Raw genomic sequence first — 18,138 nt, forward strand, 5'->3', positions numbered from 1 at the left:
CTCAGCAGCCCTTTTTATTTATTTATTTTGCTTTTTTTAAAATTGACAACTTCCATAATTGTAAACAATAACCCATGTGTGCGCCACCATACCTGGCTCAGTCTCTTTATTGTAATGTCATCATCTTTTCCTCCCATTATGATGGTTTTGTGTAGGTAGTGTCAGGCACTGTGAGGTCATGGATATCCAGGCCATTTTGTGTCTGGAGGAGCACGTTGTAAGGAGTCCTACCCTTCTTTTGGCTCTTAACATTCTTTCTGCCACCTCTTCTACAATGGACCCTGAGCCTTGGAAGGTGTGATAGAGATATTGCAGTGCTGAGCACTCCTCTGTCACTTCTCAGCACCATGATGCCTTCTGAGTCCTCCCAAGATCACTGCCATCTGAAAAGATAAGGTTCTCTAACCACAAGTGAGAGTAGCATTAATATATGGGTATAAACATAAAGAGGAGTGCTTACTGGGCAGTTTGGTGAGCACAGTACATTTAACCAGACAGCAGCAGATGTTACAACCTCTAGGGTTCATGACTACCCCTGGGTTTTCCATTGTTCAGAAAAGTAGGTTTCCATATGACTTATTTATATCCTCTTAGGTTTTTTTTCTCAAATATTTTAACATCTTCCATGATTTTATAAAAAGTATCCCATGGTAATACCCTCCTCCCCCCCACTTTCCCCTTTGAAATTCCATTCTCCATTATATCCCCTCCCCATCTCAGTCTCTCTTTTATTTTGATGCCATGATCTTTTCCTCCTCTTATGATGGTCTTGTGTAGGTAGTATCAGGCACTGTGGGCTCATGGATATCCAGGCCATTTTATGTCTGGAGGGATCATTTTGTAAAGAGTCCTACCCTTCCTTTGGCTCTTACATTCTTTCCGCCACCTCTTCCGCATTAGACCCTGAGCCTTGGAAGGTGTGATAGAGATACAGTACTGAGCACTCTGGTCACTTCTTTCCAGCACCATGATGCCTTCTGAGTCGTCCCAAGGTCACTGCCATCTGAAAAGAGAAGATTCTCTACCAAAAGTGAGAATAGCATTAATATAAGGGTATGAATATTAAGAGAAGTGCTTACTGGGCAGTTTGATAAGCATAGTATATACATTTAGCCAGAAAGCAGCAGACGTTCCTCCCACCCCCAGGGCTCATGACTACCTGTTTTAAGTTTTCAGTATCAGGGATGTATTCCCTCCTATGGAGCGGGCCTCCAGTCCAATTAGAGGGCAGTTGGTTTCCACCATGACAGACTATTGCACCTGTGGGCTCATTTGGCCTGGCTGGCCAAATATAAGGCTTGCAATGTCCACTGTTGAGTATCTTCACTGGTGATACTTTCTCCCATTGAACTGCATGCAGACTGGCTTCTTCCAGCTTTCTGTCAGCTGGTCTACATGGAGGAGTTTGTAAGCTCAGTTCCAGCAGGATTTCTCAGTGGCCTTGCAGCCCAGGTATGTGGAGTCTTCAGCAATAGAGTCTTAACCATCTATCCCTGGTGGGAAACCAAGGGCCTCAGCAATGCCCTATAATGTTTTGGAGGCATCAAGAACCCCCCTGGCCAACAATTCACTGGAAGGTATCCTATTCCTCACACTGAAAATGTTCCAGCAACAATCTATGTCTCCTGAGTGTTCCATTGTCCAAAAACAGAGGATTCCATATGATTTATTTATAGCCTCTTAGATTTTGATGAGCCCTCCCTCCACCTTTCCTTTACTCAATCTCTTCCCTGACCTCACTTAGGCCTTTTCACCCCCATTAATCTGTTCTACTTACATACATGCAATGTCATCTTATTTAGTCCACCCCCAACACCGCTGCCATCCCATTCTATTCCCTTTATATCGTCTTTCTAGTGTATTGACCTCTGCTACTGAGTTTTATTGCTACTATAGAAGTCTAATCATCTATAGTTAAGGTCCACATATGACAGAGAACATGATGTTTGGTTTTCTGGGCCTGGGTTACCTCACTAACTATAATCCTTTCCAGATCCATCCATTTTCCCACAAATTTCATAACTTCATTTTTCTTCACTGCTGAGAACGCCATTGTGTAAATGTGCCCCATCTTCATTATCCACTCATGAGTTGAGGGACATCTAGGCTGGTTCCATTTCCTAGCTATTGAGAATACAGAGGCAAACATGGTTGAGCAAGTATCTCAAAGGCAGTGAGACAAGTCCTTAGGATATATGCCTAGGAGTGCTATAGCTGGATCATATAATAAAACTTTTTAGCTGTCTCAGGAATCTCCACACTGATTTCCACAATGGTTGGACCAGATTTCATTCCCAACAACAGTGTAGTTCCTCTTTTTCCGTATCCTCTCCAGCATTTATTTTCATGATGGTAACCAATCTGACAGGAGTGAGATGGAATCTCAATGTAGTTTTAATCTTCATTGCCCTGATAGCTAGGGGTGTAGAACACTTTTCAGGTGTTTATATGCCATCTATGTTTCTTCTTTTGAGAGCTCTCTATTTAGTTCCATAGCCCATTTTTTAATTGGGTGGTTTGATTTCTTAGTTTTTTGAGTTCTCTGTATATATATCCTAGATACTAATCCTCTATCAGATGTATATAGCTGGCAAAGATTTTCTCCTATTCTGTAGGTTGCCTCTTTGCTCTATTCACAGTGTCCTTTGCTGTACACAAGCTTTGTAATTTCATGAGGTCTCAGTGGTTGATCTGTGGTTTTTATTTCTGGAGCATTTGGGGTTATATTCAGAAAGTCTTTGCCAAGACCAATATATTGAGGGGTTTCCCCTACCTTTTCCTCTAGCAGTTTCCGAGTTTCAGGTCTGATACTAAGGTCTTTGATCCATTCGGATTAATTTTTGTGCATGGAGAGAGATAAGGATCTGTTTTCATCCTTCTACAGATACATATCCAGTTTTCCCAGCACCATCTGTTGAAGAGACTTTTCTCCAATGAGTATTTTTGGCATTTTTGTTGAAGATCACATGGCTATAGCTACCCAGACCTACATCTGGGTCCTTTATTCTGTTCCATTCATTTACATGTCTGTTTTTGTGCCAGTTCCATGCTGTTTTTGTTACTATGGCTCTGTAGTATAGGTTAAAATCAGGTATGGTGATACTACCAGCCTTATTTTTGTTGCTCAGTATTGTTTTAAATATTCGAGACTTTTTTGTGATTCCAAATGAATTTTTGGATAGTATTTTTCTATTTCCATGAAGAATGCCTTTGGAATTTTGATGGGGATTGCATTAAATGTGTAGATTGCTTTTGTTAAGATTTCCATTTTCACAATATTGATTCTTCCAATCCAGGAACAAGGGATGTCTTTCCATTTCCTAGTGTCCTCTGCAATTTCTCGCTTGAGTGTCTTAAAGTTTTCATTGTAGAGATCCTTCACTTCCTTGGTTAGGTCTATTCCAATTTTTGATGCCATTGTGAATGAGAGTGATTCAGGTTTGGGCTGGAGATGTCTTCGTGACTAAGACAATTGCCTGCAAAGGCAAAGGCCCAGATTCGATTCCCCAGTACCCGCATAAGCCAGATGCACAGGTGGCACATGCGTCTGTTCGTTTGCAGTGGCGGGAGGCCCTGGTGTGCCCATTCTCTCCCCCTCTTTCTGTCAAATAAATAATAAAATATTGTTTATTTATTCGAGAGTGACAGAGAAAAAGGAGGAGAGAGAGAGAGAGAGAGAATGAGCATGCCAGGGCCTCCCGCCACTGGAAACGGAACTCCAGACGTGTGCCCCCTTGTGCATCTGGCTAACATGAGTCCTGGGGAGACGAGCCTCGAACTGGGGTCCTTAGGCTTCACAAGGCAGGTGCTTAACCACTAAACCATCTCTCCAGCCCAGTAATAAAATATTTAAAATAAAAATAAAAAAGGCCTGAGAACTTCAGTGCTTAAAGGTGCTTGCTTGAAATGCCTGATGGCCTGGGTTCAATTCTCCAACAAGCAAATAGTTCCCAGACCCATGTGTATGCAGTATTTTTGCAATGGTAAGAGTACCTGGCAAACCCATGCTCTCTCTTTCATTCCTCTGTATCTTTCTCTGCTTGCAAATAAATAAAAAAAAATTTTAAGGGTTGCTGAAAGCCAGGCGTGATGGCACTCGCCTTTAATCACAGCACTCGGGAGGCAGAGGTAGGAGAATCAATGTGAGTTTGAGGCCACCCTGAGACTACATAGTGAATTCCAGATCAGCCTGGGCCAGAGTGAGACCCTACCTCAAAAAAAAAAAAAAAAAAGAAAAAAAGAAAAAAGGAAAAAAAGAAAAAAAAAAAGGCTGCTGAAGGGCTGGCTTGGTGGGGGATAGGGGGTGGTGTTTGCTTGCAAAGCCAAAGGACCCAGGTTTGATTCCCCAGGACCCATGTTAGCCAGATGCACAAGGGGGTGCAAACATCTGTAGTTTGCAGTGGCTGGAAGCCCTGGCACACCCATTCTCTGTGTGTCTCTCCCTCTTCCTCTGTCAAATAATTTTTTAAAAAAAGGCCACTGTGACCTTGGGACGACTCAGAAGGTATCATGATGCTGGAAAGAAGTGACTGGAGTACTGAGTAACATCTCAATCACAACTTACAAGGCTCAGGATCTAATGTAGAAGAGGTGGTGGAAAGAATGTAAGAGCCAAAGGAAAGGTAGGAATCCTTACAAAGTGATCCCTCCAGACATAAAATGGCCTGGATATCCATGACCTCACAGTGCCTGACACAAGACCATCATAAGAGGAGGAAAAGATCATGACATCAAAATAAAAGACTGATTGAGATGAGGAGGGGATATGATGGAGAATGGAATTTCAAAGGGGAAAATGGGGAGAGGTTATTACCATGGGATTTTTTTTTTTTTTTTTTTTTTTTTTTTTGAGGTAGGGTCACTCTGGTCCAGGCTGACCTGAAATTAACTCTGTAGTCTCAGGGTGGCTTTGAACTCATGGCGATCCTCCTACCTCTGCCTCCCGAGTGCTGGGATTGGGATTTTTTTTTTTTTTTTTTAGTTCCGAACATCTTATTTTATTATTTTTTTGTTTTGTTTTTAATTTTTTTTAATTTTTATTAGCATTTTCCAAGATTATAAAAAAAAATCCCATGGTAATTCCCTCCCTCCCCACCCCCCACACTTTCCCCTTTGAAATTCCATTCTCCATCATATTACCTCCCCATTACAATCATTGTACTTACATATATACAATATCAACCTATTAAGTATCCTCCTCCCTTCCTTTCTCTTCCTTTTGTCTCCTTTTTAACTTACTGGCCTCTGCTACTAAGTATTTTCATTCTCACGCAGAAGCCCAATCATCTGTAGCTAGTATCCACATATAAGAGAGAACATGTGGTGCTTGGCTTTCTGGGCCTGGGTTACCTCACTTAGTATAATCCTTTCCAGGTCCATGGGATATTTTTTATAATCATGGATGTTAATAAAAATTGAGGGAAAAAAAAAAAGGCCACTGAAAAGAGAAGTGCTTTCTGGGCAGTTTGTTGAGCACAGTATATACATTTAGGCAGACATTACAATCCTAGGACTCATGACTACCTCTATTGTAGGTTTTCAGTATCAGGGATGTATTCCCTCCCATGGAGTGGGGGCCTCCAGTCCAATTAAGAGGCTGGTTGGTTTCCCCAATAAAAAATGTGCCACTATTGCACCTGTTGGCTCAGGACTGGCTTCTTTTTTCAGACGGCAGTGACCTTGGGATGACTCAGAAAGTACCATGGTGCTGAGAAATGGCAAAGGAGTGCTCAGCACTGAAACAACTCAATCACACCTTCCAAGGCTCAGGGTCTATTGTGGAAGAGGTGGTGGAATGAATGTTAAGAGCCAAAGGGTAGGACTCCTTACAACGTGCTCCTCCAGACACAAAATGGCCTGGATATCCATGACCTCACAGTGCCTGATACTACCTACACAAGATCATCATAATGGGAGGAAATATCAAAATAGAGACTGAGCCGGGTATGGTGGCACACACCTTTAACCCAGCACTCGGGAGGCAGTAGTAAGAGGATCGCCGTGAGTTCAAGTCCACCCTGAGACTCCATAGTGAATTCCCCGTCAGCCTGAGCTACAGTGAGACCCTACCTTGAAAACCAAAAAAATAAATGAGATTGAGATGGGGTGGGGATATGATGGAGTGCTGTTTCAAAGGGGACAGTAGGGAGAGGAATTACCATGGGTTATTATCTGCAATTATGGAAGTTGCCAATAAAAAAAATAGAGCTAGGGAGGGAATTAACATGGGATTTTTTTAATAATCATGTAAAATGCTAATAAAAATAAAAAAAATAAAGCTAGGCATGGTGACACATGCCTTTAATTCCAGCACTTGGGAGGCAGAGGCAGGATCATTGAACTTGAGGCCACCCTGACAGTGAATTCTAGGTCTGCCTGAGCTAGACAGACCGTACCTCAACCTACCCCTGCAATAAAAAAGGGTTAAGATCTTTTGGTTAGAGAGATGGCTTAGTGCTTAAGGTGCTTGCCTGTGAAGCCTATGGACCCATGTTCAACTCTTCAGATGCCACATAAGCCAAACACAACACACAAGGCAACACAAGCACACAGGCTGCACATGTGCAAAAAGTGGCGCACACATCTGCACTGACTGCAGCGGCTGGAGGCACTCCAATTCTCATACAAAAAAAAAAAAAAAGACTTAAAGAGCCAGGCGGGGTGGCCCACACCTTTAATCCCAGCGTTCAGGATGCAGAGATAGGAGGATCGCCATGAGTTCACAGCCACCCTGAGACTAGAGAGAGAATTCCAGGTCAGCCTGAGCTAGACTGAGACCCTACCTTGAAAAACAAAAACAAACAAACAAAAAAATCAAAAAAAGAAATAAAGCCAGTAGAGCCTGTTCCTTTCCATCCCGAGCTTCTAATTTCCCAGCGTTTTGTCTTAAATATAAGGTATCTAAAAAAGCATTTGATAAGAAAAACTTATTTCTACTAAGAGTAAATTAAAGTTCATTAATAAAGACCAAAAGCAGGTATATAGTTTAATGTATTTTAATAGCAAACTTACAGGAACAGCACAGAAGACAGACAACATTAAAAACATGTACTTGCATGTAGGACAACTCAGTTAGAAAAGTATAGTGAATGGATGGAATCTACTGTATGATAAAAATGCTACAAACACCATTTAGTTGCCGTCAATAAGAAATTTACTTTAAAAAAATCCAAATGCTGGCATTGTCCAGAAAAATTTAACAGTTTTATTTATAATTGTTATAAAGTTGAACTGTTGAAACTTGTTCACTGAAACATTTTGACTTGCATTAATGCTTTACATCCCCGCATTTATATTAAAAATCCACACACAAATGAAAATGAAGAAACTGCCAATACCTGATTCCTGTCCCCTAGTTTTCCACTCGCAATCATATACTTAGGTACCTTCTGACCCCATGGAAAAAAAATATCTAACATTCAGAACTACCGATAACAGGAAGAGAAAAAAAAAATTTTTTTTTCGAGAATGAAATGTTTCCCATCATAGTGGACTCTTAAGCACGCTCTCCACGTATGCGGCGTGCTAGCTGGATATCTTTTGGCATAATTGTTACACGTTTGGCATGGATAGCACACAGGTTGGTATCTTCAAAAAGGCCAACCAGATAGGCCTCACTTGCCTCCTGCAATAATAAAAAAGAAACCTTATTATTGGTGTTATTCATAAGATATACTTACTCATTAAAATAAGAGTTTTCATGAAAAGGTGACCATTTTACTAAATGCTTACATTAAAAGCTTGTCAAATGCTTAAAGTCTGTAGATTTTTAACAGATTATACAAATCAAATTACTAAGACTACAGCTGCCCCAACCTAAATCTACTCACTCTAACTGAACTCTTCCCTTGCCTTGCTAGTTATAATATAGTAAATTGGTTTCAATCCTCTAAGACCCTAAATTTCCCTAATCTTAACTTTTGTGAGGAGGCTGGGGTTGAGCCCAGAGGATCCTGTATAATATTTGAGTTCTCTACAACTAGGCCACATCCCTTGCCCTATTTTTTCTTTTTCCATGAGAGATTCTCCTAACTTGGCCTCCCAAGTGCTGGGGACTCAAGGTGTATGCCAGCTTGGTTTCTTACTTACCCTTTGATACATGCAACTTACTTCCAAGTACCTCTAAATACTCTAATCTGACATTTTGTTGATCCCGTTTTCCCCCATTTCACTCTTAAGATTCTTTCAAGGCACATTCCTACTTACTACCAAGCACAACTGTGGTGGTGGGAATTATTCACTGACACTTGCATGTGAGGAGGAAAAGGAAGAGCTTCCTCTTACAACCAACTAATGGGCTGGAGAGATAGCTTAGCAGTTAAGGCATTTGCCTGCAAAGCCTAAGGACCCAGGTTCAATTCTTCAGGTCTCATATAAACCAGATGCACATTGTGGTACAAGTGTCTGGAGTACATTTGCAGTGGCTAGAGGCCCTGGTATGCCCATTCTCTCTCTCTTTCCCTCTCTAATAATAAATAAAAATAAATCAGAAAAAAACCCAACTCATAAGCCACTAATGAATCTTACAGTTGCCTATACTGAAGATTTTTTTTAATGGTTTTTCAAGGTAGAGACTTGCTCTAGCCTAGGCTGACCTGGATCTATGTAGTTCTTAAGGTGGCCTTTGAACTCAGGGCAATCCTATCTCTGCCTCCCCAAGTGCTGGAACTAAAGGTGTGCACTACCACGCCTGGCAAGATTTTTTTTTCTTTTACTCGGTAGGGTCTTGCTCTAGTACAAGCTGACCTAGAATTCACTATGGAGTCTCAGGGTGGCCTCGAACTCATGGCAATCCACCTGCTTCTGCTGGAATTAAAGGCATGAACCACCACGCTTAGCTTCCAGCAAGATTTTTCTTTTTTTTTTTTGGTTTTTTGAGGTAGGGTCTCACTCTAGCCCAGGCTGACCTGGAATTCACTATGGAGTCTCAGGGTGGCCTTGAACTCATGGTGATCCTCCTACCTCTGCCTCCCAAGTGCTGGGATTAAAGGCATGCGCTACCACGCCCGTCCCATCCAGCAAGAATTTTTTAGTTTAGGCTAACTGTATTTTTCTTTAAGGCAGGGTCTTATGATCCAAAACTCACTATAAAGACCAGGCTATTCTTGAACTTGTGGCAAACCTTCTGAGTGCTGAATTAACAGCATTTGCCACCACACTGGCCACATACTCATTTTGAAATGAAAAAATTATTGGCTAGGTATGGTGGCACATACCTTTAATCCTAGCACCCGGGAGGCCAAGGTAGGAAAACTGCTGTAAATTTGAGGCCAGCCTGGCATTACAGAGTGAGTTCCAGGTCAACCTTGGCTAGAGGGAGACCATACTTTGAAAAAAAAAAAATTGATTTATGTATTTATGAGACAGAAAAAGGAAATAAGAAAAAGGAAGAGAGCCAGAACCCCTTGCTTGAAAGTCCAGACACACGTGCTACTTTGTAAGGCTGGCTTTATGGACACTGGGGAATCAAACCTAGACAGGCAGGCTTTGTAAGGAAGCACTTTTAACCACTGAGCCAACTCCCCAACCAACATTTTAACTGTCCAGGCCAGCTGGTCTTGGTGATGGCATGTCTGTAACTAAAGCACTCAGGAGGTTGAGGCAGGATTGCAATGAGTTCTAGACCAGTCTGAGGTATGTAGCTAGACCTTGTGGTTGGTTTTGGATTTAAAGCATTAAATTCTTTTTTTATTTCATCAGGACAAGGTCTCACTCTGTAGTCCCAGGCTGATCTCAAGCTCACAGCAATCCTCCTGTCTCCTGAGTGCTTAAAGGCATGCACTACCATGGCCAGCACTAAGTAATTTTTCTTCACAGGTGAAAAGGCCTTTGTTTAGATACACCATATCACCATTACCCACTCATTCGTTGGAAGGCATCTAGGCTTCTTACATTTCCTAGTTTCTATAAGTAGCAATTTGGAGCAGTGATGATTTGGGCCTCTTGTTTGTACAGATTATGTTCCAGATGTATTTAAGGCAAGGGCAGGACATGGAGCACTGTGGTAGTGCGCTTAGCATTCCCTCTTCTCCACCAACACTGTGCAACAGAACAGCTTCTGCTGGCGTGGTGGCAATGCCTAAACTCTCAGCACTTGGGAGGCAGAGGTAGGAGGATCGTTTGAGTTCAAGGCCGGACCCAGATGACATAGTAAATTTCAGGTCAGCCTGGGATAGAGTGATACCCTACCTCAATAGAACCAAACAAAGGCTGGAGAGATGGCTTAGCGGTTAAGGTACTTGCCAGGAAAGCCTGAAGTCCCAGGTTTGATTCCCCACAACCCATTTAAGCCTCATGCACATGCGTCTGGAGTTCATTTTCAATGGCAAGAGGCCCTGGTGCATCCATTCTCTAATAAAAATTCCATATGCACGTGCCACTTTCTGCATCTAACTGTACACTGGTCCTGAGGCATCAAACATAGGTTGTTAAGGTTTGCCAGCAAGTGCTGAGCCATCTCTCCAGCTCTATCAGTCAAGTTTTTATCTTTCAGTTACTTGATAAGACTTCATATCATACCCCCAATGCTTTGTCCCCATGTAGATGTTCAGTATTTGTAGTTTATTTTTATATCTAACCCTAATTTTAAAAACCCCAGCTGCAGCATCGGGTGTGGTGATGCACGCCTTTAATGCCAGCACTTGGGAGGCAGAGGTGGGATCTCTGTGCACTCTAGGCCACCCTGAGAGATTACATAGTTACTTCAGGTCAGCTTGGAGTAGAGTGAGACCCCACCATGAAAAACAAAACACAATAAACAAAAGTACACCTCTAGCTAGGCCAGGTGGTACAGGACTCTATACTTAGGTGGCAGAGAAAGGTCACAAGAAGTTCAAGGCCATTCTGGGAAACTTAGCAAGATCCGGACTCAAAATAGTAAAACAAGCTGGGCTTGGTGACGCACACCTTTAGTCCCAGTACTAGGGAGGCAGAGGTAGGAGGATCAAGGAGTTTGAGGCCTCCCTGCTATTACATAGTTACTTCAGGCCAGCCTGTGGTAGAGACCCTCCTCTCGAAAAACAAAACACAATCTCTACTCTAGCAGCAGGGATGCAGTACAGGGGCACGAGCTGTGCAAGGCTCTGGGTTTAATCCCCAGCAGTACAGAAGCAAAACGAACAAAAACACCTAGCCTGCTCTTTTTTATTTCAGAGAGAGAGAGAGAGAAAACGAGAACAAGAACAAGGCAGAAGATAGATAATGGGCATGCCAGGGCCTTCAACCACTGCAAACGAACTCCACCATGTGCATCTGGCTTATGTGGGTCCTGGGGAATCAAATCCGTCTTTTGGCTTTGCAGGCAAGTGCCTTAACCACTAAGCCATCTCTCCAGCCCTAGCCTGCTCTTTTCTATGCAATTTATCTCCTATCTTACCCTACTCCAAAATATTTACCATGCAGACACTGTAACTGAAGCTCCCCAGGTAAGAAATAACTCAGCATTTTAGGATTATGCAAACCTAATGCAACGTTTCACAGTGGACAGTCAATAGGTACCATGATCCTCAGACCATTTAGAATAGTTTTATCTATTGGCCTACTTGTGACTTTTCAGATGTGGCATGTAGCAGCTGGGACTCTCTAAGTGCTATCTTTGAACTTCTAACGGTTGGAATGGAGAGACGGCTCTGGCTCAGGGTTTAAAGGTACTTGCTTGCAAAGCCTGACAGCATGGGTTCAATTCCCCAGAACTCATATAAAGCCAGATGCAAAGTGGTGCATGTTACCTGGAGTTCATTTGCAGTGACAAGAAGCCCTTGCCTGTGAAGCTGAGGGCCCCGTTCAAGGCTTGATTTCCCAAGACCCACATTAGCCAGATGCACAAGTGGGTGCATACATCTGGAGTTCGTTTGCAGTTGCTGGAGGCCCTGGCCTGCTCATTCTCCCTGCCTTTCTTTCAGTTGCTCTCAAATAAGTGAAAATAAACTAAAAATAAGATGAAACCCATCCTGTATCATTCTAACTTTTCCACTTAACCATTACATTGCTATCTGTACTGTAGCTAATTTAGGAATCACCTTACCAATGCTAGGCAAGTTTAGGAAATCCAATGTTCCCAAGGACTGCAGGTGCCCATCTTAAGCTGTAATTCCAAAGCCAAAAATAAAATGACTTCACATTCCTAGCCCTTATCCCTGTTATCTTTAAAACTAGTAAGTATGTTTAAAAGCAAATGTAAAACAAACACTTGCAACAAAGATCCTTCTTTCTAATAAAAGCAAATGTACTTTTTACTCAAAACTAGTACAATCATGCTTAATGGCAACCATGTAACTGATTAACAACCAAAGTTTACACATGATCAACTTTAAAGACAAGAGCTTTTTAATCATAATCAGTATGCTTACTAATCTCAATTGACAGTTATTTACTGACATTTAAACTTCAATAAATGCTGGATTTTCAAGAATAGTGTCTTAGTAAGCTAGTCCTGCTAACAGTAATTAGAAAACAAAACTATCAGCTTTATACTGATTTGGGGGATCTTAGCAATACCTTGATTCAGTAATAAACAATACAGGAATTGAAGAGAAGCAATTATTAAAACAAAAAAATTTAAAGTTTTAAATAACAGCATGGGAAATTCTTAGTAGCTATAATTTCAGCCCACTGAGAATTTAATAGATGCCTATTCCTGGAATTCACCAATCAAAGGAAGTTTAGACTAACCATAGAAACAGCTCAACCAATTATGCTTCAGGGCAGAATCCACCTATCGAATCTTTCTCACATATAAAGCAAAAGCCAGGCACAGCAACAGCAGCTTGGAAAATCCTCCAATAGTCTTACATAGATTCTGGACCAGTTAGATCTGCAATGGCTCCCAGCAATCTGGATTTGTAATTATTCTGAAATCCATGCTTCTGATAGAGGCGGTAGTCTTACCATATTTTTGAGGAACACAGGATCTAAAGAATGCCAACTACCCAATATAAAATAGATTATGTGAGCAATCAATGTAACTATATCAAATATGTTAACTTTAAATGGCAATTTTAAAATTATTTTTTATTTATTTGAGAGCGACAGACAGAGAGGGAAAGAGACAGAGAGGAGAGTGGGCGCGCCAGGGCTTCCAGCCACTGCAAACGAACTCCAGACGTGTGCACCCCCTTGTGCATCTGGCTAACATGGGTCCTGGGGAATCGAGCCTTGAACTGGGGTCCATAAGCTTCACAGGCACGTGCTTAACCACTAAGAAAATAGCAATTTTTAACAGTTTCACAATGCCCTAACATTCTGGCAATAGGGATAACTAAATTCATTATGTCTCCCATTTAAGGTGAAATCCACAACCTCCTTTAGCAAACCATGTCTTCAAATTCCAATCTCCTTACGGGTCACTTACCTTCAAGCAAATTTTCTCCCCTAATCTTAACTAATGCTCACTGCTTTAACCATAAAATGTAGTAATTCATTTATTTATTTACTTGTTTGTAACCAGGGAGAGAAAGAACAGAGAGAAAATGGGTACGCCAGGGACTCTAGTCACTACAAACAGATGCATATGCCATCAACTGCCTTTACACAGGTACTGGGCAATGGAACCCAGGTAGCTAGGCTTAGCAGGCAAGTGCCTTCACTGCTGAGCCATCTCTCCAGCCTCCCATAATGTACGAGTCTTGATGCTGACTATCCTTCCATACACTCAACTCTCTACACCTTCATCTTAGGTCTAGGAAGAAATTCAAGTACTTCTTTTATGATAGTCACTGTTTGAAAGGGTGGCAACAAAGACCTCTAGTCCTGTATCTTAATGCCCTGATGTACCCATAAAACAAGTCAGAAATCTTTAAGCATTGTTTTCTGTGCCTTATATACATACACACACATATATATATAATTTATTTTATTTTTATTTTTTGGTTTTTCCAAGGTAGGATCTCACTTTAGCACAGGCTGACCTGGAATTCACTATGTAGTCTCAGGGTGGCCTCAAACTCGTGGCAATCCTCCTACCTCTGCCTCCCGAATGCTGGGATTAAAGGAGTGCACCACCATGCCCAACAGTGCAGTATTTTAAAAAATTAGTTAATTATTTTTTGGAGGTGGGAGGGCAGACAGAGAGAGGGAGGGGAGGGGGAAAGGGATAGAATGGGTGGGTCAGGGCATCCAGCCACTGCAAATGAACCCTGGATGCATGTGCCATCTTGTGCATCTGGCTTCCATGGGTCCTTAGGCTTCATGGGTAAGCAAGCACCTTAACCACTAAAACATGTCTCCAGCCCTTCACTGCAACATTTAAGCTTTATAATGAAGTTATGGAGAGATGGTTTAGCAGTTAAGGTGCTTACCAGCGAAGCCTAAAGACCCAGGTTAAATTCCCCAAGATCTATGTAAGCTATATGCACAAAGTGGCACAAGCGTCCGGGGTTCATTTGCAGTGGCTGAAGGTCCTGGCATGCTCATTCTTCCTCTCTTCTCAAATAAGTAAACAAAGTATTGAGAATGAAATTATGATTTTTCCATTTTTATGTAAAGGTCCTTGAACAACTTATGCTTTTGTTAGTTTCCTAGGCAAAGAATCAGCTAGCTTAAAGTAAATGGTAAACTACATAAAAATATGCAAACATTTACAATTGCTCTTGGCATACAGGATGAACAGTTTCTCAAGGGCATTCCCTGCCCACCATTTTACCTGCAAAGCACCAATAGCTGCACTTTGAAAGCGCAGATCTGTTTTGAAGTCCTGAGCAATTTCTCGCACCAGACGCTGGAAGGGCAGTTTGCGAATCAGAAGTTCAGTGGACTTCTGATAGCGTCTAATTTCACGGAGTGCCACAGTACCAGGCCTTAAAAAATTAACATAAAAAAGGGTTACCATACATACATAGCATGAAAGGAAAATTGGTCAGTTTTAAAGGAAATGCATTAAAATTTCAAAATAGAAACCATTCAACCATTCTTCAGCATCAAACTTCACTAACCAGTTTTTGGTTTTTCTTTTTTTGGTTCTTCCATGGGAGGCTGATGTGGAATTCGCTATGAAGTCTCAGGGTGGCCTTCAACTCATGGTGATCCTCCTACCTCTCTGCCTCCCAAGTGCTGGGGTTAAAGACGTATGCACCACACCAGGCTCACTGATCAGTTTTATGACTTGAACATTTAACCATTAAGAGTAAGCCACTGTTAATGGAAAAACAGCACAAAGTGGTATTTTATCAAAGCCCTATTATCATGTTTAGACTCTTCTCAATTTAGTATGATTCCTTTGCCCCACTTTCACCCTAAATTACTTTAAAAGACTTGCTAACATAATTCAGTACATGTCATTTAAGATATAGATGTGTGGGCTGGAGAGATGGCTTAGCAGTTAAGCGCTTGCCTGTGAAGCCTAAGGACTCCAGTTTGAGGCTTGGTTCCCCAGGACCCACGTTAGCCAGATGCACAAGGGGAGGCATGCATCTGGAGTTCATTTGCAGTGACTGGAGGTCCTGGCGCTCCCATTCTCTCTCTCTGCCTTTGTCTGTCTGTTGCTCTCAAATAAATAACAAAAATTTATATATATTTAAATGCGAACTGGGTGTGGTGGCACACATCTTTAATCCCAACAATGAGGCAGGTTGATCATAGAGAGTCCAGGTCAGCCTGGGACAGAGTGAGACCCTTCAAAAACTCCAAACAACCAAATGTGCCCAGAGTTGGGCACATGCCTTTAATGTCAGCACTCAGGAGGCTGAGGAAGAAGATTGCTGCTGAGTTTGAGACCAGCCTGGGACTAGAGTGAGACCCTACCTGGAAAAAAAAAAAAAATCAAACAACAAAGCAAAACAAAAGAACAAGCCCTGTAGGTACGTATATAGACAGACACACATAGTTGTGGCATTCTAATTTAATTTCACAGTACTATCATCCTTCATGAGTAATTAAATTTGAAATCTCTGGGTTACAGTTTCTTCCACATGGAAGTTTTTTATTCTTTTGATAAGCTAAGTCATTATCTACAAAATTTAGCCTATGAATCTGACTTTACTTATTCTACTGTATGAGCTTGTATCTTAACTGTAAAATTTGGGTATATAGATGTGGACAACTCCTGCCCTCTAATGGCAGATGTCTGTAACAACACTACTTAGGTCAAAACCACATGAGCTAATAATGGAGGGAAAATCCAATCAAGTAAATATGGTGAATAGAGACTTTATTAGCCACCCCATTTTGATTAAGCTATTTTACCATAAGTAAGGAGGGACAACCTGAAAAATGTATTTAAAAAACATCACTTTAGCCGGTGTGGTGGCACACACCTTTATTCACGGCACTCAGGGGGCAGAGGTAGTAGCTATGAGTTTGAGGCCACCCTGAGACTACACAGTGAATTCCAGGTCAGCCATGGCTAGTGAGACCCTACCTTGAAAAACCAAAAAGTAAACAACAAAAAAAATAACTTTACTAGGTAAAATTTTTTTTAACTTAACTGCCAACTGTAGTTATATTATCAGTGAATACTGAGCTCCCTAAAGCCTTTAGATTATAGCTTTAAATTAAATGAATGCAACAAACAAAAACTAGCATTTTATGCATTCAAACAGTAGTAAATATTTTAAAAGGGAAATACTGAGTCGGGAGTGGTGGGACACACCTTTAATCTTAGTACTCCGCAAGAGGTAAGAGGATCCCTGTGAGTTCAAGACCACCCTGAGACTACAGAGTGAATTCCAGGTCAGCCTGGGCTACAGCAAGACTCTACCTCGAAAAAAATAAAGGAGGGGAGAAATATTGTTTCCCCACAGCAAGAAGCATAACTGCTACCATTTTTTTTGTTCAAATTATAGGGACATGTACAAGACTCATTTTTCCTATAATACCTGTAACGATGAGGTTTCTTCACCCCTCCAGTAGAGGGCGCACTCTTGCGAGCCGCTTTTGTAGCCAGTTGTTTCCTGGGTGCTTTACCACCAGTGGATTTGCGGGCAGTCTGCTTTGTACGAGCCATGGTATAAAGACCTCCTCACCTACCTACCAGCATTAAAATAAAACAGAAAAGATCATTTAGCTAATTAAGCATGAAATTTTCCTGTCGCTGTCTCCTGCCCGTCAAATCTGGAAACTGACCACTATAGAGAAAAGTCCGTGATGTTACATAATTAATCCGAAAGGGTGCATACTACGTCTACTACGCAAATATGACTTCTTGAAAAATTCACACTAGAAAATTGTCAACATGGGCACTCGAAAAATGACAATTCCGAACGATAAACGGCTACCCCTCCCCACCACAACAGCTTTGATCCAATTTCCTTAATTAAAGAACAACTAAGAATGTCTGTAAACATTCGAGCCACTAACAAGTCAGAAGAACCAAGCCGCGGACCACAGAAAGGTCGAGTCGAATTACAGAAAAAAAAAAAAAAAAAAAAGAACAGTTTCAGCGGCTTCCCCCCTCCCCGCCGCCACCCCTTTGCGTTTGGTGGTTGATGGGATTCTGTAAATATCTGAAAACACTATTGGTTTCGCATCTTATACGGTGGTGTTGACAAAAAAAAAAAAAAAAAAAAAAAAAAAGGAGTCTCGAACGACAACGACAGCCTACCCGCCGCGAGCCATCCACAAAGCCGGTCCCCGCAGTTTTCGCAGCGGCATCCCGGGGCCCCGCACCCCGGCCTCAACGAGCGCTGCCCCCGGCGCCCGGCCCCACGGAAAGTTTTGCTTCTCCCGTGCCTCCCCCGGGCCTGGGCACCGGTGCCCCACGCCCGCCCGCCCTGCCTCCGGCGCCGCCTCGCGCGGGCACCGGCTCGGCTCCCACACCGGAACAAGATGGAAAACAATCGCAAAACGGATCCCGTTTCCCTCCCGAAGAGACAAAAACAGCAAAATCGGTCGAAAATACCCCCAAAGCCCTTGCCACGTGCCGCCCTCCAAAATGCAAAAGTTTTTTTTTTTTTGCATTTCAAATGCATCAAGTTTCCGTTTCTCCAAAAAAGGAGAAAAAAAAATGTTCTTTGAAAAAAAATTTTTTTTCCCTCCCTTTTGAAAATGGGGAAGATGAGAAACGATGGGGGTGGAGAGGTGTGGGGGGGGAATAAAGCGAGCGAGAGGAGAGAGAGAAGGGGGGAAAAAAATATGGTCGGTGACCAGAGAGAAGAGAGACAAGATGGTGAAGCTCAGCAACAACTGTGGGGAAGGCAGCAGCAGCAG

At 42.1% G+C, this 18,138-nt stretch overlaps 2 protein-coding genes across 2 annotated transcripts in view; one reads left to right on the forward strand and one right to left on the reverse strand.

Annotated features, from left to right (window-relative positions):
- Positions 1-6,979: 6,979 nt before the first annotated feature.
- LOC101604726 (histone H3.3A) lies at positions 6,980-16,960 on the reverse strand. Its single transcript, XM_045157235.1, has 3 exons — positions 16,809-16,960; positions 14,639-14,792; positions 6,980-7,624 (listed from the first exon to the last, which is right to left on the reverse strand). Exons 1-3 carry the CDS (start codon positions 16,934-16,936, stop codon positions 7,496-7,498), a joined length of 411 nt encoding a protein of 136 aa, XP_045013170.1. The 5' UTR covers positions 16,937-16,960; the 3' UTR covers positions 6,980-7,495.
- A 302-nt stretch (positions 16,961-17,262) lies between these two features.
- The window catches only part of Sde2 (SDE2 telomere maintenance homolog), a 7,113-nt gene continuing 6,237 nt past the window's right edge, over positions 17,263-18,138 (forward strand). Inside the window, exons 1-2 of the mRNA XM_045144122.1 lie at positions 17,263-17,268; positions 17,569-17,784. Coding sequence (XP_045000057.1) covers positions 17,263-17,268; positions 17,569-17,784 — 222 coding nt within the window. The remainder of the gene's footprint in view (positions 17,269-17,568; positions 17,785-18,138) is intronic.

Source organism: Jaculus jaculus, chromosome 1 (assembly GCF_020740685.1).
Source record: "Jaculus jaculus isolate mJacJac1 chromosome 1, mJacJac1.mat.Y.cur, whole genome shotgun sequence".
NCBI lineage: Eukaryota > Metazoa > Chordata > Mammalia > Rodentia > Dipodidae > Jaculus > Jaculus jaculus.